At 45.9% G+C, this 23,273-nt stretch overlaps 1 protein-coding gene across 1 annotated transcript; it reads right to left on the bottom strand.

The window, feature by feature from the left end:
* Positions 1 to 3,371: 3,371 nt before the first annotated feature.
* MAVS (mitochondrial antiviral signaling protein) lies at positions 3,372 to 23,179 on the bottom strand. Its single transcript, XM_034405125.3, has 7 exons — positions 22,607 to 23,179; positions 16,433 to 16,574; positions 14,969 to 15,143; positions 12,482 to 12,735; positions 9,086 to 9,590; positions 7,393 to 7,715; positions 3,372 to 5,770 (listed from the first exon to the last, which is right to left on the bottom strand). The coding sequence occupies exons 2-7, from the start codon at positions 16,559 to 16,561 to the stop codon at positions 5,129 to 5,131; spliced, it is 2,028 nt and encodes a 675-aa protein (XP_034261016.2). The 5' UTR covers positions 16,562 to 16,574; positions 22,607 to 23,179; the 3' UTR covers positions 3,372 to 5,128.
* Positions 23,180 to 23,273: the final 94 nt, after the last annotated feature.

Here is a 23,273-nt window from a genome sequence, read left to right as displayed (position 1 = left end):
GTAAGATTACAGTGATCTGAAATACTGTGCCTCAGAATTGAGTGATTATTCCTTGGATTCTTGTCGGCTGTTAATGAAGTTAAATTAACAGCCCTTGTTCAGAAGAGACCGATTTAAACTGTATTGTGTTCGAACAACTACTAAGAAAGCTCATGAGTAGTCCTTAATTAGTAAACTAAGGTTTCTACGGACTTTGTGTGTGCTGAATTCTATGGGGTCCATAGCTGGGGCAGAACATCAGTATTACTGCTATTTCTTCCTCCAGTTTTAAAATTATGCCCATCTTCTAACCCAGCTCCCATGAATATACATTCAGCATATATATTGAATAAATAAGGGAAAAGTATATAGACAAGCCTCACTGAGCCGTTGCCTCAGATAGTGATTGTTTGCAGACAGTGACGAAAAACTTAACTTTTACAACCGGTCTTGCATTGATATCTGCAAAGTAAAAGAAACGCGAAGTCCTCTTTTAAGCAGACTTGCAGTTTCACTTAGCGGCTGCTTCACTTAATCAAATTGCAGTACGTGGGTTTGCCGAATGTACAAATTTTGATCGCGTGAGCCTTCTAGACATGCTGCGACGGTCGTAAGTGCAAGGACTGATTGGAAAACAGTTTTGGTTTTTTTGTTTTTTTTGCAGTGCCGTTGTTAACTTTGACCGGCTGCTAAATGAATGGTTGGAAGCAGAGAATACCTCTAGGTAAGTGAAGATTTTCACATGTTAAGTATGGTTAATTATCTAGGTGCATTACCGTACCTGGTTTTTCTTAATTGCACCTGTATAGCGACCAACTAAAAATCTGGCAAGAAACAGATATTCCTCAGAACCACAATTGAGCCCAAAATTTATGTTGCTAAGTGAGAAATTGGTTAAGTGAATTTTGCCTCATTTTACGACTTTTCTTGCCACTTTGATAAGTGAATCACTGCAGTTGTTGTATTAGGAACACCGTCGGTAAAAGAACCTGGTTTCCCCATTGACTTTGCTTGTCAGGTTGCAAAAGGGGACCACGTGACCCCTTTTATGACACTGCAGCCATCATAAAGGCGAGTCCGTTGTCAACCATCCGAATGTAAATCACGTAACCACGGGGATGTTGGAATGGTCGTTAAGTGAGAACAATGGTCATAAGTCACTTTTTTCCAGTGCCGTTGTCACTTCGAACGGTCACTGTTATAAGTAGAGGACAACCATTATTTATCAAACTTGGTTTCCAACTTTTCCAACAATTCTTGACATTCAATAACTCTTGCCAGAATAAATAGACAGCAAAGGGACTCTTTATTACTTCATAGAATTTCCCCTTGAGCAGTTTAACTTTCAAATCCTTATTTGGGGGAATTTGTGCAAAACCATTTCCTGCATTATGAAACTTGGCCACCTCTCCCTGGATTGAAAAAAAAATGCAAACTTCTTTTTCAGACAAATGAAAATGTAAATATGGGTGAAGGGAAGTCCTGGTTTACAAAACTGCAGAAGTATGTGTGGTGGCTTACTTAAAACAAAAACAAAAACAGGATGTTGAACGGTTTGAATATACAAATGCAGCTCGAATGTCTGCAATATGCTATATAAATAGTCCTCGATTTACAGCCATTCGTTTAGGGCAGGGGTCTGCAACCTTAAACACTCTAAGAGCCATTTGGACCCGTTTCCCACAGAAAAGAAAACACCGGGAGCCACAAAACCCTTTCCATGCCTGATAGTTTCTTGAGCGGCTGCAAAACTAGCATATGTAATGGAATTAAACGTTCTTTTTTCTTCTGAAACTTTTCTTTTCTTGGATTTATCCATGGTTGGCCTACCGGGGATTGAAAAGCTCAATAAATTGTGTGTCGGTGGGTGTCGCACATTGACAGTTGTAACGCATATTTTGAGCGACAGGGAGCCGCAGCAGAGGGGTGAAAGAGCCACATGCGGCTCCAGAGCCGCAGGTTGCTGACCCCTGGTTTAGGGACTGTTCAAAGTTACGGCGGCACTGAAAAAAAGAAACTTAAGGACTCTTAAGGAGAAACGCGACCAAGCTGGAAATCAGGTTAGCAAAGAAATGCTTGGGGAAAGCAAGGGCATCCAGGCAGTGGTGGGTGGGGCAAGTTCCGCGGCACGGCGCTGCAATGGAGAAATGGGAGTGGCCAGCGGGAGGAAAGGAGGAGGAGCAGGGAGAAGAAAGAGGGAAAGGGGGCTCCTCAGAACCAATTGTTAAATTATTTGAATCCCACACTAGCCATAGATAACTCACCACTGTGGTTTATGAATTATGTTTTCGGGGTGGACGTGCTGGGTGAAGTTTACTCTGTCAAGAGTTGGTAAATGGCAGTTGAAACAAGTATCGGTTGCATGAACTCAACCAACATAAGGTGGCTTATTTTACTTCTAATAGCAAACAAACTTCCATGATTTTTTTAAGTTTCCTACTGAAACGGGAACAGACTTGTGGCTGAGATTTCAAGGAACAAGTCACTGTGAGTTTGTTGATGGGGAAGAAAATGCGGTTTAAAATAAAATATACAAGTGGAATACTTCTTTAGGGACCCATCAAAACACCAAAGAAAATTAAGAATGAAAGTACAGGATGAATCAGTGGTGGGTTCCTCCCGGTTCGGTCCGGTTCGGTCGAGCCGGTAGTGGTGATGACATGACGTCACCGAACCGGTTCTCCCCTCCCCTCCCCTCCCCGCCCTCCCACCCCCCACACGTAATTCTTACCTTTTATTTGGTCCCACCCCCAATCTCTTGCTGCCTCCTGAGTCCCAGCTGATGACTAGAGGGAAAAAAACTGTTTAAACTCTTGCCGCGGGCCTTCAAAGGGCCGCCCTACAGCTGATCAGTGTTAAAAGCAAACAAATGAGTTGGGTCGTAAGTGCGAGGACTGGTCGTAAGTGCGAGGACCTTCCAGAAATGACTGACCAGCTAGCCACGCCCACCTAGTCACATGACCTCCAAGCCACACCCACAAAATAAGCCACGCCCACAGAACCGGTAGTAAAAAAAATTTAGAACCCACCCCTGGGATGAATGCCCGTTTCCAAACACTGGGTGAATTTAAGTGACCATAACAAAGGTGGGGAAATATGGTCCCTTTATGACTTGTGGACTTCAACTCCCAGAATTCCTGAGCCAGCTGGCTCAGGAATTCTGGGAGTTGAAGTCCACAAGTCACGAATAAAGCCGCCAGAGTTCCCCACCTTTCGACTATAGCAAAATGAAGTCTGAGGTTTCCCTACAAAATTACTATTCACAGATAAATCTGTACCGTTGGAAGATTCTTCCTCTCACCCATCCAAAATTTATCTTATACAACAGCTTGTTGTCACAAACAAAATAAACAATCTGGAAATTAAACTGGGATGAATGAAATAACGACACATTTTTCACCCAATAACTTTTTTTTTTTTAATCAGCACGTGAAAGGCGAGCAGGCGTACTGGGAAGAACGGGAAGGAACTCTAGAAGGAATTCTCCATTTTGTCAAAGGCTCTATAATTTTGCTATAAATTTGCTATAATTCTAGAGCTTAGCTTAGTTTTAAGCTAAATTAAGAATGAAGCTTTTCAGCATATTTTCTAGGCATCGCTCCTCCTCATTCATTTTTGGATGTTCTGCATATTTGAAAACTATTTCCCCCCCCCCCCTTCGCTCTTTCTGCTGGTTAATGACCGCAAGAAAGTTATTCGATTCGGAAGTCTCCGTGTTTTAAATTTCCCAAACGCTACAGAACGTCGGAAAGAAATAAAGTAAGAAAGCTGGAACTTGGTTTGACTATCTGTCAGAAATAGAAAGAAAATGTTACTTTTTCTTTTTTAAAAAAAGGAACGATAATCGGTATGAGTCAACATATATACACAAGTAGTGTGAATGGACACACCCCGATTAACTCCTGAGGAGACAATGCATTTGTGGGTGCACGCAACACATTGAATCAGTGTTTCTGTGCAACTTGTGGCTTTCAGTTCCCAGAATTTCCTAGCCAGCCTGCCTCTTGTTTCAAGAAAACTTCCTCATTAAGCAAAGGCAAGCAACTAAGCCTTCATGTCCCCCCCCCCAAATTCTCAGAAGGATGGAATCTGGCCCTCTTGGGTGCCAGGTAGTCCTCACCTTATGACCGTTCGACCACAGGAATGCTGCAGCAGACTCATCCCAATCTATCATCCTTCATAACAGTCATTAAATCGAGGACTACCTGTCATTTAATGGCCAGGAACAAACAACTTTCCAAATATCACACCTTAACCTTCCCTGCAGAAGAAGAAAAAACATCCACAAAAAACAGAACGAAGAAATTCCGTTTCCATCAACGTCAACGGATAAAATTCCAGACGGCGGCAATCCGAGTTACAGGCTTTTCCTGTAATAATTGAAGAACGAACTTCTATGCTGCTTCTTTCCAAGAAATGGAAAAGGAAGAACAAGGGTTCCCAAACAGTTCGGTGAAGTCCACCGCTTTTCCTTAAATTCCCTAAGCGGGCGTTAATTCCAGAAAAACGGAGCTGGACAACTGGACGCTCGTTTCTAAAGATTCAGCAATAACATCTTGCGTATCCAAAAGAACATCGTGTTCAGACCATAGTGAAAATGCTACTGGCTTTTTCCATTTCTAAGCCACATCAAAAAGATCTACCCACTGGAATCACGAAGGCAGTCACTCGTCCACGCCAGCCGGCATATTCTTTGCGATGTGACCCTTTCTTTTAAAAAAAAAAAAATGAAAATCCTTTGAGATCCTGCAATTCCCTTGCCAACTATGTGGAAGCGAGCTTTCAGGATTTTGCAATGATGTCCAGATTTTTTGCATTTCTGGCGATATCTCAGAAAAGTCCTAGGTCTGATCTGCTTGGCTATTTTGGGGGGGAGGGGAATGAGGCCACTGAACTGACCGATCTAAAATAACCTGGATCGAAAGTCGTCATTAATGACTCAAAAGCAGACTACAGGAAATAAGCAAGGCGTGTTGTGAGGATAAGAGTTCATTACTGCGGGAAGCATCGCGCATCGGTGGCGGGAAGCGATCTAAAGGAAGCAAGTTCCCTAGTGCTTCCCTTCCGTGGAGGATCAAGCAACGGTAGGAAGAGACAGTGGCTGGGTGTGAATTTCAGTTGGTCAACAACCGATCAGTGACTCCGGTGCTTATTTCTTCTTATACAGCACATAAGCCACAAACGCCACAGAAAATGCCGCAAAAAGCATCCAAAAGTTGCCTGAAGTAGCCCATGTTTCACCCTCAACTTTCTTATCTGGGAGAGAAGAACCCGCCTGGTGGTTCTTGGCTTTGTTCTCCAGTTGACCGTCGGATGTTGAATCCGGGAAATCCCTCGGGGAAGGTCGCAAGGAGGCCCTATCCAAAGGAGCCTCTGTGAGATCCATACTTGGATTCTTCTCCACCAGCAGATGGTAACTCCTGAAGGACGTGTCTTCTTCACCAGCGTCAACCTCGGGTGGAAGAGTAGCGTCAACGGTACCGCTCGCCCGGTTTCTTCCCTGCGGGGTGGAATGGCCGACCGAGCTGCTTTCGCTGATCAAAATGGGGTCGCTGTCGCTTGTGCTCACTGAAATGGCGTCACTGTCGCTCATGCGTAATCTTTCTGACGACCCGGAATACATATCGTTGGTCTCTCCGGCATCGTCTGAGCTGAGCTTGCTGGGCTCTGCAGCAGGAACTGAAGACAGAATGCCTGGCTTGGAAGGTATATCGTTCTCACTACAGTAGCTGTGAAAGATGTGGCTGTCTCTCTTATGATCCCCAGCAGCCGAAGGCCGAGTCTCCATCACCTAAAGGACACAGGACAAAGAGGTCAAATAAATGCCCGTAACAATTCTCTGTGGAGATTCTCCGTGTTTTTTCAAATGGCAACTGGGCTTTGTTTTTCCTTGAAGACCTTTCGCTTCTCGTCCAAGAAGCTTCTTTGGCTCTAACTCTGGAGTGTCAAACTCAAGGCCCGGGGGCCAGATGTGGTCAGATCCGGCCCGCGGGATCGTCCTGGAAAATGTAAGGGGCCAGCCCACGTGGCTTTGGCCTGGTCTACCCAATGCGAAGAGGAAACATCAGGCCAGCGTGGCTTCGGTCCGGTCTAGCCGTGTAGCTTTGGCCCAGTCTACCCAATGCAAAGAGGAAACATGTCAGCAATTAGGGGAGTGGCGTCAAGGTGTCCACTCCCACCCGTTGGCCACACCCACCCAGTCAGCCATGCCCAGGGAGTGGTGTCAAGCTGGCCATGCCCAGCCGCCCCCCCCCAAAGTCAACCACAGCCCTGATGTGGCCCTCAATGAAATTGAGTTTGACACCTCTGTTCTAACTGAATGGTGAAGGATGGAAAGACGACCGCAAGGAATAGAAATCCTTCCATCCTCCACCGTTCATTCAGAACTGAAGAAGCTTCTTGGATGAGAAGCGAAACCTCTTCAAGGAAAAATAAAGATCAGTTGCGTTTGGAAGAAATATCTTTGGGACTGCCCGTGCTAATTCATCCACCTTGCAGGATTCTTGCAACAAGATAAGAGATTCTTTCATCAAGCTCCCAGAGGAAAAAGTGGGAGAGAAATCTAAGACCGTGAATAAATAAGGCTATCTGAGGAAACGTCAGCGATGTTCTGGAATCGCCCGAGACAATGTTAAGCAGCACAATAGATGGGCCACAAATATTAACCAGTTTGGTCTAGTGGTTAAAATGCTGGTCTGGAAAGCAGGAGACGGGGAGTTCGAGTCCCGCCTCAAGCATGAAAGCAAGCTGGGTGACTTTGGGCCAATCACCAGGAAGCTGTGAGTTCTAATCCTAAATTAAGCATGAAAGCCATCTAGGTGACTTGGAGCCAATCACCAGGAGATGGGGAGTTCTAGTCCCGCCTTAGGCATGAAAGCCGTCTGGGTGATTTTGGGCCAATCATCAGGAGATAGTGAGTTCTACTCCACCCTTAGGCATCAAAGCCCTCTGGGCGATTTTGCACTAACCATCGGGAGGCAGTGAATTTTAGGACCTGGTTTTACAATGGTCGTTAAGTGAATCACCACAGCTGTCGAGGGAATCATGCAACTGTTAAAGTGGATTCGGCTTCCGCCATTGACTTTGGTTGTTGGAAGCTGGCTGGGAAAGTTGCAAATGGCGGTCACGTGACCTGGGAATACTACCACCATTGCAAATATATGCTGGTGGCCAAGTGCCCAAATTTTGACCTCATGAAGGTGTTGCCACAGTTGCAAGTGCCACAACTAGTCATAATTCACATTTTTGTCAGAGCAGTTCTAACTCTGAGCCGTCATTAAAGAAAGGATTGTGAGTTGAGGACTGCCCGTAGCTTCCTATATCCTGGTCTTGACCTTCCTACGGGTGTCCCCATATTGTTCCTGGGGCAGCCTCGGCTTCCATCCTTCCCCCATTTCTTCCTCCCAAACTTACCCGCTGCGGCAAGATACCCGCGCCGGTGATTTCTCTCAAAGATCTTTCCTCTTCCACAGGAAGCTTAAAGTCATCTGAGGGTTTATCGCTTCCGGCAGCTGAAACCTCCCGACGAGACTTTGGTGCCTTTGTTTCTATGGAAGAAGAACCATCCGAATCCGAAGGTGGAAGACGAATCGGATGTATAGGCCCAGGGTTGGGGATCGGAAGCGGAGGCTTAGTTCCCATTTGGGTAAAGGGCAGCTGGGCATCGTTCGCCGGAGCTCGACGAGACGAAGGATCTATGAAGAGCTGCGTCTGGTTTTCTGGCGACCCATGGGAAGCTGCACAGAAACAATATCGACACAGTTTATTTACACACCAGTGACACGCTGCAAGTCGTGCATTTTCTGAGCATTCAACAGCCCCCCCTCCTCCTGTAGAGCGTAACACTAAACACCGGACGTGAAGCCCTGGTAGAGCAGCAGACTAAAGCACTGTTATTAACATCAGCTGCCTGCAATTACTGCAAGTTCAAATCTCACCAGGCTCAAGGTTGACTCAGCCTTCCATCCTTTCTAAGGTAGGTAAAATGAGGACCCAGATTGTGGGGGCAATAAACTGACTTTGTATAAAATATACAAAAGTATGAAGGCTATTGCTTAACACATTGTAAGCCGCCCTGAGTCTCCGGAGAAGGGCGGCATATTAGCACAAATCACCACAGGTTATAATCCTCGACTTAACAACTCTTCGTTTAGCGGCCGTTGAAATTTACAACAGACTGAAAAAAATGACTGAGGACCGTTTTCACACAACCGTTGCAACCTCCCCAGGGTCACATGATCGAAATCAGAGCACTTGGCAACTCGGCATGGATTTATGACGATTGAAGCATCCTGGGATCACGTGATCCCCATTTGCGACCTTCCCAGCTACCTTCCGACAATAGGGGAAGCTGGGTTTTGCTTAACGATCGCCTGATTTGCTTAACAACTGCAGCGATGCGCATAACCACCATGGAATAAAAAGTCGTAAAACTGGACACGACTTCCTTAAGCCGCGCTTGGCTTAGGAACCAAAATTCTGGTCTTAACTGTAGTCGTAAACTGAGGACTATCTGACACATCTTGCAAACATGTAGGCCAGGTGTCCCCAATCCCCGGTCTGCGTCTGACTACCTGTTTGAAACCGGGCTGCACAAGCGGTGGGTGAGGGCATGTGCTTACCGCTCACACAAATGGAGTTGCATGCATTCACCCATGCCCACCTGCCACTTACATGGAACTATCCCCGCTACCTCCCGCCAGCCAGCTGGTTATCGGGTCTCTGCCGCGCATGCATAGAGGGTGGGACGCATGGAGGACGTGCAGGCATGCACGGGGGGGTTGGGGGCATGCATGAAGCTTTCAAGGCCAAAAACGGGGCATGGGGGGCCTTATGCGCCCCCCTGCACCCTGTTTTGGCTTCCAGGTTGGTGCAGGAAACATTCTAGGCCCAAAATGGGGCATGGGGGGTCACGCCCCACCCCCCACACTTCGTTTTGGCTTCCAGGTTGATGCAGGCGGCTTTCCAGGCCCAAAATGGGTCATGGGGGGCACGCGCCCCCCCCTTGCTCCATTTTTGCTTCCAAAACGGATTGCAGGGGGGCAGGGTGCATGCACGGGGGGGGTACTTTAGGGGTTCCCTTTGGAGTTTGCACACAGTTTTTCACCTGGGGGATTTTTCCTCGGGGAATCCAGGCAACTTTGTAGACTGTCCACAACTGGCGGATTTTCCCGCTTTTGATCCCCTCGGAGAACATGGACCTTCCGTTCGGCCGCCAAATCCTCTCTCGGACCGCCCAAAGCCAACGAGATGCTATCGCTCGAATAATAATCCTCTTCTGGCTGATTACTAGACGCGCCGGTGGGCAACGCTGAACCCGTCCCGCTATCCTCTGGGTGGTGTGCGTTCCCAAAACACCCGTTTTTCACCGTCACCGGGCGGTGCTGGCGTCCATCCCAGTTCTGCTCCACGTTACCGTCAGCCGAGGTTGAAATTGTTTGGGAGGGAAGCGGTCTCTCTTCCACGGGGCACAGGACTGACGCAGACTCTTTGACAGGATCTGGATCTGGAGACTCAATCCCTCTGTCTCGTCCGACGGCTGCTCCGATGTTAGATGCTGAACTGACGTCAGAAGTGGAGGAGGAACCTGGCTCTGCTCCTTTGCCTGTGGTCTGCAAAAAAGGAGGAAATTATTTCTGATTTTAAGTTAATTTTATACAGTTTATATATTGATTATATTGTACGTTGCCCAGAGAGTTGGGGGCAGTGGTGGTATTTATCCGGTTCTATCCTGTTCTGGTAAACTGGTAGCGGCGGCTGTGGGAGGCTCCACCCACCCGCCCAGACGTCATCATGTCCCGTTTTTTACGCTCTGGGCATGCGCGGAGGTGGCGCATGCAGGCGATGTCAGCGCGCACACGCACTCACATTGGCAAACCAGGAGTGAAGGTAGGTGAATACCACCCCTAGTTCAGGGGTGAAATGCTACCGGTTCGGATCGGCCGAACCAGTAGCGACGGCCGCAGGTGGTTCGGAGAACTGGTAGCGGCAGCAGCACAAGGCTCTGCCCACCCACCCGGTCGTCGTTAATTCCTGATTTTAACCAGGAAGTAACCTGCTTTTTACCTTCTGCACATGCGCAGAAGGATTTGCGCATGCGCAGAGGGTCCAAGCACGCACATGCACTTCTAGCGCATGCACTTCCGAACCGGTAGGGAAGGTAAGTAGATTTCACCCCTGCCCTGGTTGGGGGCTGATGCTATAAATGAGGAAACTCGCCTGGGACTTCAAAGATGGCTGAGCGACTTTGAATCAATCACCAGAAGACAGTGAGTTCTAGTCCTGCCTTAGACTTCAAAAATGGCTGAGTGACTTTGAGCCAATCACCAGGAGACGGTGAGTTCTAGTCCCGCCTTAGACTTCAAAGATGGCTGAGTGACTTTGAGCCAATCACCAGGAGACGGTGAGTTCTAGTCCCGCCTTAGACTTCAAAGATGGCTGAGTGACTTTGAGCCAATCACCAGGAGACGGTGATTCTAGTCGCACCTTAGACTTCAAAGATGGCTGAGTGACTTTGAGCCAATCACCAGGAGACGGTGAGTTCTAGTCCTGCCGTAGGCATGAAAGCTGGTTGGTTGACTCTGGACCAGTTCCTTCCTCTCAGCCCAACCCGCCCCACAGGGTCATTGTGGGGAAAACGGGGGGGGGAGAGGTTGTATTGGATATGTTCATTGGCTTGAATTATTTGTAAAAATAATAAAGGCAGGATAAAAACAATACAAAATAAAGTAATAATGTAAAATAATAATATAATAGTATAGTACCATGATGGCGAACCTATGGCACGGGTGGCACACGGAGCCATATCAGTGGGCAAACAAGTGTTGCCCTAGCTCAGCTCCAGTGCATATGCGCGCGCCGGCCAGCTGATTTTCAAGCCTTCCAGGCCCACTGGAAGTCGGGAAACAGGCTGTTTCTGCCCTCCGGAGGGCCTCGGGGGGGGGGGAAGGTCATTTTCGCCCTCCCCAGGCTCCTAGAAAGCCTCTGGAGCCTGGGGAGGGAGGGCAAAAAACGGGCCTACTGTGCCATCACGTGCCAAAAGCGGGGGTCGTGCGGGGCAGAGGATGGTGGTCGCGCACGCATGGGAGGGACGATGGGGCACATTGAATTATAGGTGTGGGCACTTGCGCACGCGACCACCACCACCCCACATTCCTCCCGCTTTTGGCACGCGACAACAAAAAGGTTAGCCATCACTGGTATAGTACATAATATGATATATAATGATGTAATATATATGATATATAATAATATATGTATAATATAATATGTATAATAAAGGTAAAGGTTCCCCTCGAACATATATGCTAATCGTTCCCGACTCTAGGTGGCGGTGCTCATCTCCGTTTCAAAGCCGAAGAGCCAACGCTGTCCAAAGATGTCTCCGTGGTCATATGGCCGGCACGACTCAACCCCAAAGGTGCACGGAACACTGTTACCTTCCCACCAAAGGTGGTCCCTATTTTTCTACTTGCATTTTTTTACCTGCTTTCCAACTGCTAGGTTGGCAGAACCTGGGACAAGGAACTTGAACTCACACCATTACACGGCACTAGGGATTCGAACTGCTGAACTGCCGACCTTTCGATCAACAAACTCAGCGTCTTAGCCACTGAGCCACCGCATCCCTTTAAAATAAATATGCAGGGGTGAAATGCTCCCGGTTCGGACCGGATCACCGAATCCGGTAGTGATGGAGGCGGGTGGTTCGGAGAACCGGTAGCACAAATCCCTGCCCTCCCCCATGCCCAGCTGAGCCGCGCAATCATCAGAGGCTTTTTTATTTTTATTTTTAAAAGCATTTTTTCTACAACCTCTTTGGCCGAAAAAGTGCTTTTAAAAGTAAAAAAAAAAAAAAAAAAAAAAGCCTCTGATGATCGCACAGCTCAGCTGGGATCATCAGAGGATTTTAAAACCATTTTTTCTACAACCTCTTTGGGGAAGAAGTTGTAAAAAAAAATGCTTTGAAAACCCTCTGATGATCCCAGCTGAGTTGCCTGATCGACAGAGGCTTTTAAAAGCAATTTTTTTTTACAACCTCTTCAGCCGAAGAGGTTGTAGAAAAAATGGTTTTAAAAGTTAAAAAAAAAAAAAAAAAAAAGTTGGCCACGCCCACCCAGTGACATTACCCCACCAAGCCACGCCCACAAAACCAATAGTAACAAATTTTATATTTCACCACTGATATGATATATAATGCAATACATGAAATTAATATAATTTAATAATATAATATAATAAATATAATATAATATATTAATAATATAATATAATATAATATAATATAATATAATATAATATAATATAATATAATATAATATAATATAATATAATATAATATAATATAATATAATATAATATAATATAATAATCTGACTGAAGGAGCTAGCGTTCACCTGGCATTTAAAAAAAAGAAAATCTGCACAGAGTCATCTCAAGCGAGATGAGCAGCAAATAAATTTCATACATACATACATACATGCATGCATGCATGGATACATACCTTGGGATGTACCGCTAACCTGCTCTTTTCAGCTGGATGGCTGTTTTCTTGAACGGGAGTCCGGTAATCTCCCGCATCCTGGGGGGGCGGATTGGCAGATGAAGAGGCCAATCGCGGGGGAGACGAGGGAAGGGCTTGGTTTTCGGTTAAGTACTGTCCAGGAGGGCTCTGCTCATTGGCATCAAGCCGGAGAGGCGGAGCCGAAGGCCGATTGGCAGCTGGGGGTGCCGAAGCTGCTGGAGGGGTCCTTGGGGCTGCGGGAAGACGTCGTTGCACGCAGGCGGACGTTACATGTGGGGGAGAGAGAGAGAAGGAAAGGATGCAGGGTCAGCCCTACCAGGAAGGCCAGACAGGAAATTAGGCCACCAGGGGACCTAATTCTACTTTACAGACAGTCCTCGACTTACAACCGCCCGTTTACTGACTGTTCGAAGTTACAACCGAACCAGAAAAAAAGTGGCTTAATATTGTTTTTCACACTTACGACCGTTGCGCCAACCCCAACGGTCACGTGATTCGAATTCGGACGCTTGGCAATCGGCTCACATTTAGGATGATCGCAGCGTCCCTGGCTGACATTCACCCCCTTTTGCGACCTCCTGACGAGCAAAGTCAATGGGGAAGCCGGGTCTCCCTTAACAACCGTGTTCCTCACTTTTAACAACGGCAGCGATTCGCTTAACAATGGTGGGAAGAAAGGCCGCAAAGCGGGGCATTTCTGTTCAAACGTCTGTTGCTAAGCGAGATAGTTGTTAATCTCGCTTAGCAGCAGAAATAATGGGCCTCAGCTGTGGTCGCAAATCGAGGACTACCTGTAGTGTAAAACTAGATTAGCAGTGTTAGGAAATGGTTTTACCTAACTTGTTGGGTTGGCAATATATAAATCATGAATATTGCTTTAAGACTGCTGTATTGCTGTATTGCATCATACTGTGTCCTGATTGGTTAGCTCTGCAGCCAATGTCCTTAAGAGGGAGCTAGAAACCTGGTTTGTCTCTCTTTGCTCTCTTTGTTGCTGCTTTGCTGTGTTTGCTGCTGTTTGCAAATATAGAAGAACTATTATTGTGTATGACTACAACGACTGGTAAGAAGACTGTTATTGGATTATCCCTGGACTATTGTTAGATATCTACTGCTTTATCTGTGTATGACCTGGACTGTTTAATGGACTGTGCCTTATTACTATTTCCTGAAAGTAAACACACTCAGTGTATCTGTGTGTTGGCTGTGTTATTTCCTAACTACTCTCGATCCCTTTTCATGGGCACACCTTTGCTCCTCAAGGGTTGCTCTGCGAATTCCTTAACAAGCAGAATTTTGCAAGTACAATTCTCCCTTCTCGTTTACAACCCAAGAAACTCAGGAGGGTCTTTTTCCCCATCCATTATCCCGCTCAGGGCTACGCTGCCTCTTATTTGACTGTTGCCTATTTGTGTCTCTTAGTTGTGTCTCGCGAAATCTTTCCCACGTACAGGCAGTCCTCGACTTACAACCAGCCGTTGAGCCCACAAGCTCCCCAAAACTTGGCAACTTTTTCAGACTTGTGGACTTCCAACTCCCAGAATTCCACAGCCAGCCCAGGCTTATGACACGAGACGGAAGTTGGAAGTCCACAAGAATTCCAGTTGCCAAGTTTGGAGAGCCCTGATTTAGCCGTTTGTTCCAAGTTACGACGGCGTTGAAAAAAGTGACACGACGGGTCCTCGCCGTTTCCAACCATTTGTGGAATCCTGGCGGTCGCGTGATCAAAATTCGGAAGTTTGGCAACTGGCATTCTTTTATGACGATCGCCACATGCCGGGGTCATGTGGTCTCCTTTTGCGACCTTCAATGGGGGGAGCCAGATTCATTTAACAACTCGTTGATTCTCTAAGGGGAGAATCTCTCTAAGGAGAGAACCAACCTAAAACGAAGGAGAAATTTCCTGACACTCCTTAACCAACGGAACAGCTGGCCACCAGAAGTTGTGCGTGCTCCATCACTGGAGGTTTTCAAGGAGATGTTGGACAGCCATTTGTCTGAAATGGCCGAGGGTCTCCTGCTTGAGCAAGGGGTTGGACTAGAAGACCTCAAAGGTCCCTTCCAACTCTGTTATTCTTAACAACTGTGGCCAAATATAGATAGATAGATAGATTGTAAAACGGGGTAGCAACTCACTTAACAACTGCCTCACTTAGCCATGGAAATTCCGCTCCCAACTGCGGTCGTAAGTCGAGGACTACCTGTATCACAGTGTCGGCTACCAGAAAAGACAAATATTTTAGGGACGAACAAATTCACACTCGACCCAAGGCCTTGGTTCGTTTACTTGAGACCTCCAAAGTCCTCCCGGACCTTCTTTTTTTTGGGGGGGGGAAGTGAGGGGGGGCTTTGGAGGCCCCAAGGGCGCCAACCTTTTCCAAAGCCGTCTTTTACGCCCCCGAGGAGCCAAAAACAATCTGCGAGAGAGAGAGAGAGAGAGAAAAGAAAGAAAAAAAAGCATCTTACGAAGGAGTTTGCTGTTATACAGGCTTTCCAGCTCGTCAGCTAAGTCGCCCATGTTCTGTTCGCGGAGAGCTTCCACGAAGGGCAGCACCCAGTCTTTCCTGCAGCACAAGCGTTGAAAGAAAATGAACGTGGTTTCGTTGTTTCCTTCGTTGGTGCAGGACGCTCTGATCTTTTGCTACGAAAAAGGAGGAGAAGAAGAAGAAAAAAAGTTGTAAAAAAAGGAAAAGCTCTCTCCTCCCCTGCCCCCCCCCCCACCTTCCCGGTCCGGTCCAGTTGCACCATCTTTGTCCCTTAGCCGAGGAAGGGGCAGCGTTTGTCCGAAGATGCTCCCGGGATCATGTAGAGCAGGGGGTTCCAACCTTGGCAACTTTTAAGACTTGTGGGCTTCAATTCCCAGAGTTCTCCTTTCTCGTGGCTAGAAGTGATTAGAAGGCAGTATTGCAGCTTAAGTCTGCTGACTGCCGGCAGTTCGATCCTGACCGGCTCAAGGTTGACTCAGCCTTCCATCCTTCCGAAGTTGGTTAAATAAGGACCCAGATTGTTGGGGGCAAGAGGCTGGCTCTGTAAACCGCTTAGAGAGGGCTGTAAAAGCCCTGTGAAGCGGTATGTAAGTCTAAGTGCTACTGCTATTTTCCTTCCTTCCTCTTTCCTTCCTCTTTCCTCCCTCTTTCCTTTCCTTTCCATCCCTTTCCTTTCCTTTCCTTCCCCTTTCCTTCCCTTCCCTTTTTCCTTTCTTTTCCTTCCCTTCCCTTCCCTTCCCTTCTTTATTTAGTTCAATTTATATGCGGCCTTTCTCCGGAGACTCGGGGCATCTTCCCTTCCCTTTCCCTTCCTTCCCTTCCCTTCCCTTATTTATTTAGTTCAATTTATATGCCGCCTTTCTCCGGAGACTCAGGGCACCTTCCCTTCCCTTCCCCTCTTAATTCTCATTCTCCTTCCTGGTGGCACAGTGGTTAGAATTCAATAATGTAGGCTAATTCTGGCGACTGTCAGCAGTTCGATTCTAACCGGCTCAAGGTTGACTCAGCCTTCCATCCTTCCGAGGTGGGTAAAATGAGGACTCAGATTGTTGGGGGCAAGAGACTGACTCTGTAAACTGCTTAGAGAGGGCTGTAAAGCACTGTAAAGTGGCATATAAGTCTAAGTGCTATTCCTTCCTTCCTTCCTTCCTTCTTTCCTCCCTCCCTCCCAGTGCTTAGAATGCAGCATTGCAGGCAAACTCTGCCCACAGTCTGGAGTTCGATCCTGACCAGCTCAAGGTCGACTCAGCCTTCCATCCTTCCGAGGTGGGTAAAATGAGGACCCAGATTGTTGGGGGGCAAGAGGCTGACTCTGTAAACCGCTTAGGGAGGGCAACAGAGCACTATGAAGCGGTATATAAGTCTAAGTGCTATCAATTCAAAAATGTTTTACCAGCAGCTCCAAATTTTACACCATTGTGTATTAAAATATCCGTGTAATTACCCGGTCTGTCTCGGTGAGACACGGCAAGTGGATCATTTGGCTCACTTGGACGCGATGGAACATGGCAAGGTTGCGATAAATATATTTCTTCGCCTCATCTTCAGCCAGTTGTCTTCCCCAGACAGGCATCTCCAGTTAGTGGCTAGGAAAAAAAGAAGAGGAACAGCTGAATCTACACGGCAGGCAGTCCTCGGCTTACAACAGTTCATCCAGTGACCGTTCGAACTTACAACGGCAATGAAAGAAAATGACTTAGGACCGTTTTTCACACTCGCGGCCGTTGTAGCATCTCCAAGGTCTCAGGACCAAAATCCGGACGCTTAGCAACTGGCCCACAGTTCCGGAGTCATGTGATCAGCTCTCGCCACAGTCGTGAAGTGAATCACTGCAGTCGTTAAAAGTTATAATACGGTCATTAAGTGAATTTGGCTTTTCCCCATTGACTTTGCTCGTCGCAAAAGATGGTCCACAGGACCCCGGGATAAATAGAGGCCAGTTGCCAAGCATCTGAATTTTCATCACGTGACCATGGGGACGCCGCAACGGTCATAAGTGTGAAAAATGGTCGTAAGTCATTTTTTTCAGTACCCTTATAACTTTGACTGCTCACTGAACGAATCAGTCGATAAGTCGAAGATTGCCTGTATTTGAAATACGACATGCTGTTGAACCCTTAGATTATGTGCATTTTGTACCTCTGGTTATTGCAGAATTGTCTTTACATTAGAAATAGAGTTGGAAGGGACCTTGGAGGTCTTCTAGTCCAACCCCCTGCCTAGGCAGGAAACCCTACACTACTTCAGACAAATTGTTATCCAACATCTTCTTAAAAACTTCCAGTGTTGGAGCATTCACAACTTCTAGTGGCAAGTTGTTCCACTGATCAATTGTTCTAACTGTCAGGAAATTTCTCCTTAGTTCTAGGTTGCTTCTCTCCTTGATTAGTTTTCACCCATTGCTTCTTGTCCTGCCCACAGGTGCTTTGGAGAATAGCTTGACTCCCTCTTCTTTGGGGCAGCCCCTGAGATATTGGAAGACTGCTATCAGGTCTCCCCTAGTCCTTCTCTTCACTGAACTAGACATACTGAGTTCCTGCAACCGTTCTTCATATGTTTTATCCTCCAGTCCCCTAATCCTCTTTGTTGCTCTTCTCTGCACTCTTTCTAGAGTCTCCACATCTTTTTTACATCGTGGTGATCAAAACTGAATGCAGGATTCCAAGTGTGGCCTTACCAAGGCATCATAAAGTGGTATTAACACTTCTTGTAATCTTGATTTTATCCCTCTGTTTATGCAGCCTAGGACTGTGTTGGCTTTTTTGGCAGCTGCTGCACACGGCTGGCCCCTATTTAAATGGCTGTCCACTAGGACTCCAAGATCCCTCCACAATTACTACTATTGAGCAAGGGACCACCTATGCTGTACCTGTGCATTTTGTTTTTCTTGCCTAAATGTAGAACCTTCCTTTTTTCTCCATTGAATATTATTATTGTGCTCGCTGTGTAATGAAAAAGCGAAAACTGCTCTACGTAACCGATAAGGAACGCCAGACTTCTCAGGAAAGGAGTCTGAAGGTCATTTCAATTGCTGCTTCAAAGGGCATTCCGATGCCGGCTGTTTGCACACTTGCGTTGCCAATACACAAATAGCAACTGGCTGGGCATCCTACAAAGATGTCATATCTCAAGGCTAAGGGCCGTCTGAAAAACGCCCCTCTGTTGGTGTCTCTTCACTATTTGGGCTGTCCACAAATCTGGTTGCAAAGGGGTCTCCAACTTTCAGACTTGTGGACTTCCCACAATTTCTCAGGAGGAATTCTGGGAGTTGGTCCACAAAACTTTAAAAAGTTGCCAAGGTTGGAGGGGAGATATAAACTAACTAAATAAATGGATATATTGAATGTCTGGGACAACCAGAAAGATACAATTTAGAATCTGAGCAGGTCAAAAAGCCTCCAGGATTTGAGATGCAGCCAGAGAAATGCCAAAATTAAGAATTCGATTGAAAGAACAACCCAAAATGTACTCAGCTTACAACCACAACGGAGCCCAACATTTCTGTTGCTAAGAGAGACAGTTGTTAAGTATAACTTGGCCCTATTTCACGACCTTCCTTGCCACAGTTGTTAAGTGAATCACTCCAATTGTTAAGTTAGTAAGACAGCTGGTTAAGAGTGAATCTGGCTTTCCCCCTTGACTTTGCTTGTCAGAAGGTCGCAAAAGCGATCCCAGGACACAATAATCGTCATAAGTATGAGTCAATTGCCAAGCATCTGAATTTTGACTACATGACCAAGGAGATGCTACAAAGGTTTAAGTGTGAAAAATGGTCATAAGTCAGTTTTTTTCAGTGCTGTTGTAACTTTGACCAGTCAGTAAATGATCTGTTGTTAAGTTGAGGACTACCTGCATTCCAAATATTATAATCAGAGAAAACTGGGTGGTTTTTTTTTTTTATTGTGCATATATTACTCCAGTCTTGTGCATTAAAATTCTCTTTTAAGAATTGCTGGAAATCTAATCAGCTGCTTGGATTGTCTTTGTTTGTTAATATTTGCCAGCTGAAAAACTCCAACCTTCCTTCCCCTGAGCAGCAGAAAAAAAGCTTCCATTTTCTGGATGCTTAAGGATTGATCAGAAATTTCTCCTTTTTTTTAATAAAAAGTTTTTTTTATTTTATACACAAACACAAACATACAATGTATTTTTGCTGAACGGAGTATTTGGCCGGTTAACAAATTTAAACAGTTTTTAGTCCTTTCAATTAAAATTACAATTTCTATATCTCTTTTTTTTTTTGCCATAATATTTATTTTCATCTATTTTTTTACCAATATTAACCTTCATTTTCATCTCCAATTTTAACCAAATTCCATTTTTCCCTTCTATTTTATATTAAATCCCTTCCCATTATCATCTATTTTTATATCCATCATCAAATTAATTAATTTTGTGGTGTTAGTTATTCAATTCTTATAGTAATAGTAAACCCACTTATTTTATGACATACATTTCCTTAAAGTCCAACATTTTAATATAAATCAATTAATTATGTAGATATCTTTTTCATTTATATATTCAAACAAGAGAAAAAAAATGTAAATGTGGATATTCCAATTCGTTCCATTTTCATACATCAAATAATTTCCCCATATGTTCCTCCAAATCACATCTTAATCATTTCTACTTTCACCACGATATGCAATTAAAGATATTTCATTTATTACACTTTCCTTAGTTGAATTTAAAAATATTCTAGCTATTTATCCATATGCATAGGAGACAGAAGGAGATGCATAGGAGAGAAAGGAAGAGAAAAGGAAGGAAAAGAGAAAGAAAAACAGGCAGAGATACACAGGGAGGAAAGAAAGGAAGAGAGAAAGAAAGAGACAGAGAAAGGAAGGAAGGGAGAAAGAGAGAGAAAAACACTGAGGGGCAAATGACATGGGTTTTGTAATTTGTTAACAAACTTTTATTTTGTATTTTAATTTGATTTCTTTTCTCTCTTTTAAAAGGATGTTCAGGTTTATCAGCTTTTAACAAGCTCCAGATAAAGAAAAATTTGTTAGTACAAATTGGGACAATCTGTACTGGTTTATCTCTTTCGTGAACTCCAGCCAACCTTTTTCCTTACAATTTATGCTCCTTCTGCCATCAGACCTCATTTTAATGAATACGTGTGCTACGGTATTATGGGATGCAAATATGTAACATGTTTGACTACATGTAGCTGATTTCCTATGCAAAGGAAGGAGTGGTTACTTTTATCCTGTCCAATCAACTTCCCTCTTTCAGTTCTCTTTGTTATGTTAACTATAAAAGGGGAGGTAAGATAAGGATCCGGGTTTCCTCTTTGCATGAGAGGAATCCCTTTTGCCTGAATATTCTGATAAATTGTAATAAAATGATTTTCCCATCTCAGTTTGTCTCATTGGAAAATATGCATGCCAAGGCAGAAGCCTGAAAAAGCCATTTTTAGCCTTCACAGAGAAAAGAGAGAGATAGGGAAGGAAAGAAGGAAAGGAAGAAAGAAACAGACCAAGAGACATAGGGAGGAAAGAAAAAGAAAGAGAAAGGAAGGAAGGAAGGAAGGAAGGAAGGGACAGAAAAATAGGCAGAAAGAGAGAGATAGGGAGGAAAGAAAGGAAGAGAGAAAGAGAAAGGAGAAGGAAAGGAAGAAAGAAAGAGATAGGGAGGAAAGAAAAGGAAAGAGAAAGGGACAGAAAAACAGACAGGCAGAAAGAGAGAGATAGGGAGGAAAGGAAGAAAGAGAAAAGAAGGAAAGACAAAGATAGGGAGGAAAGAAAGGGAAAGAGAAAGGAAGAAAGATTAAAAAACAGGCAGAGGCAGAAAGGAGATAGGGAGGAAAGGAAGGAAGGGAAGGAAGCGAAGGAAAGGAAGAAAGAAAGAAAGAGATAGGGAGGAAAGAAAGGGAAAGTGAAAAGAAGAAAGAAAGATAAAAAACAAAGGCATAGGCAGAAAGAAATAGGGAAAAAAGGAAGAGAGAAAGAAAGGGACAGGGAGGAAAGAAGAAAGAGAAAGGAAGGAAGGGACAGAACAACAGGGAGGAAAGAAAGGAAGAGAAAAAGAAAAGAGAAAAACAGATAGGGAGGAAAGAAAGGAAGAGGAAGAGGAAGGAAGAGGAAAGGGAAAGTTCTTGTTGCTGGGATAATAGGAGGAGGAAAGAGTTCTTGGATCGTCTACCAGCTGAGTTACTTATTTTAAAAAAAAGTTACAAAACCCTCATTGATACATTTTTGTAAAAAAGATCAGTTGAGCCTGAAATCGTGGCTTCTTGGTTTTTTTTAAACCCTGGTCTCCCAACTGATATGGGGGAGACTGGACTTCGGAGGCAGCCCATTTCTAGACTTTGGGCAGCGCTGGCAAATCTTCCTCTTCCTCCTCTCGGCCTTCGCAAACCTCGCGCTTCCTCTCCAGCGATGACCTTGACCGCTAAAAGCCAGCAGCAGAAGGAAGGAAGGAAGGAAGGAGGAAGGAAGGAAAGAGGGAGAGAAAGATAGAGAGGAAGGAAGGAAGGAAGAGAAAGGAAGGAAGGAAGGAAAGAGGGAGAGAAAGATAGAGAGGAAGGAAGGAAGGAAGAGAAAGGAAGGAAGAGGAAGGAAGGAAGGAAGGAAGAGGAAGAAAGGAAGGAAAGAGGGAGAGAAAGATAGAGAGGAAGGAAGGAAGGAAGAGAAAGGAAGGAAGAGGAAGGAAGGAAGGAAGGAAGAGGAAGAAAGGAAGGAAAGAGGGAGAGAAAGATAGAGACAGAGGAAGAAAGAAAGAAAGAAAGAAAGAAAGAAAGAAAGAAAGAAAGAAAGAAAGAAAGAAAGAAAGAAAGAAAGAAAGAAAGAGAAACGAAACGAAACGAAACAACTTCTCTCCAGCTCGTCTCGGGGACTTTCCCGGACTTCGGTCCTTCAGCTAAAAGCCTATCCCCCCAAAAAACTAGCCAGGATGGCTCCCTGTCCCAATCCTGGTTAAATTGCAACTCGCCATAAAGGAACCCATAAGATCGGAAGCATTAAACCCAGATCAGTGGGCAATCAAACGGGGGGGGGGGAGACTTTCCAAGGCCGGAAGTCAAGCTCTTAAACCAGCAAATCAGGGTCGATGTCTTAGATGATGGTTTAGGAGTTGGGTCCCACGTGCAAAAAAAAACAAAGAAACAAACCCTCTTCTTTGCAAAAGGATCGACTCCGATCCTGCAATTCCTGGTGGTGTTTTAAAGTCTCTGTCTCGGCTCACGTGTGGGCCTCGCCTTCAGAAGCCACGCGTGGAGGGGAGGCCGTCGGAGTGGGGCGGCCGATGCGTGTTTTAAAGGAACCCGCGCCAAGCGATTCATTCCAATCGAGAGGGCAGCACCCCTCAAGGCGCAAATCCACACGCGCGCACGCATCCGATCGTGTCCCCCTCCCTCCCGGGTCTCTTCCCCCCCCCTTCACACGCAACGCTGAACACGGGACTGCTACGCCCAATCTTGCAGGCGCCCGCCAAAGGAAGCAAACTAGGCGGTGGCATGAAGGCAAAGCGGGGTTATTCCGGGGTAACCTTTTTGCAACTTTTTATATATATATATATATATATTTGCAAGCGGGGGAAGAAGCGGCCGCAGCTGGATCCGCGCCTTTCCTCGCGCTCTCTTGCCTTTCTTTCTTTCTTTCTTTCTTTTTTTTACCTGGTTTAATGGGAGGCCCGGGGCGACCGCGGCTCCTTTCCTTGCAAAGCGGCGAAAGTCTTGCCTTTTCCAGGGGAACGTTCTCAGCCCGCCCACCGCCCACCTCCCATTGGCTGCCTCATTTCCGCTCGGCCCGTTTTGGAACGTTGGGTTACCAATTGCCAGGAAAGGGAGGGGGGAAGAGGAGAGGGAGGGAGGGGAGAAAAAGGAAGAGAAGGGGAGAGGGAGGGAGGGGGGAAAGGAAGAGGGTAAAAGAGGGGAGAGAAAGGGAGAGAGCGATGGAGGGAAGGGGAGGGAGCGGGAGAGAGAAGGGAGGAAGGAGAAAGAGGAAGATAGGAGAGGGAGAGAAAGTAGAGAGGGGAGAGGGGGGAAGGAGGGAAAGGGAGAAAAGAGGAAGGGAAAGGGAAAGAGAGAAGGGGAGAGAAAGGAATGGAAGAGGGGGAGGGAGGGAAGCAAGGTGAGAGGGAGAAAGAGGAAGATAGGAGAGGGAGAGAAAGTAGAAAGGGGAGAGAGGAGGAAGGAGGGAAAGGGAGGAAGAGGAAGGGAAAGAGGGAAGGGGAGAGAAAGGAATGGAAGAGAGGAGAGGGAGGGAGGGAGAGGAAGAGGGTAAAAGAGGGGAGAGAAAGGGAGGAGCGATGGATGTAAGGGGAGAGGGAGCGGGAGAGAG

The sequence above is a fragment of the Pantherophis guttatus genome, chromosome 8 (genome assembly GCF_059756535.1).
Source record: "Pantherophis guttatus breed Tessera chromosome 8, ASM5975653v1, whole genome shotgun sequence".
Taxonomy (NCBI): domain Eukaryota; kingdom Metazoa; phylum Chordata; class Lepidosauria; order Squamata; family Colubridae; genus Pantherophis; species Pantherophis guttatus.
Note: the sequence above shows the minus strand (reverse complement) of the source record. Positions and strands in the feature narration are given on the sequence as shown.

What these genes read in the sequence shown, in the direction of transcription:
- MAVS (XM_034405125.3), bottom strand. Translation starts at nt 16,561, where the DNA reads ATGCCTGTCTGGGGAAGACAACTGGCTGAAGATGAGGCGAAGAAATAT. An exon ending in GGTTAGCGGTACATCCCAAG is followed by an intron (nt 9,591 to 12,481) that starts GTATGTATCCAT and finishes CCTTTTTTGCAG; the next exon opens with ACCACAGGCAAAGGAGCAGA. An exon ending in CCCGAGGAAAAATCCCCCAG is followed by an intron (nt 7,716 to 9,085) that starts GTGAAAAACTGT and finishes GTTTCTGTGCAG; the next exon opens with CTTCCCATGGGTCGCCAGAA.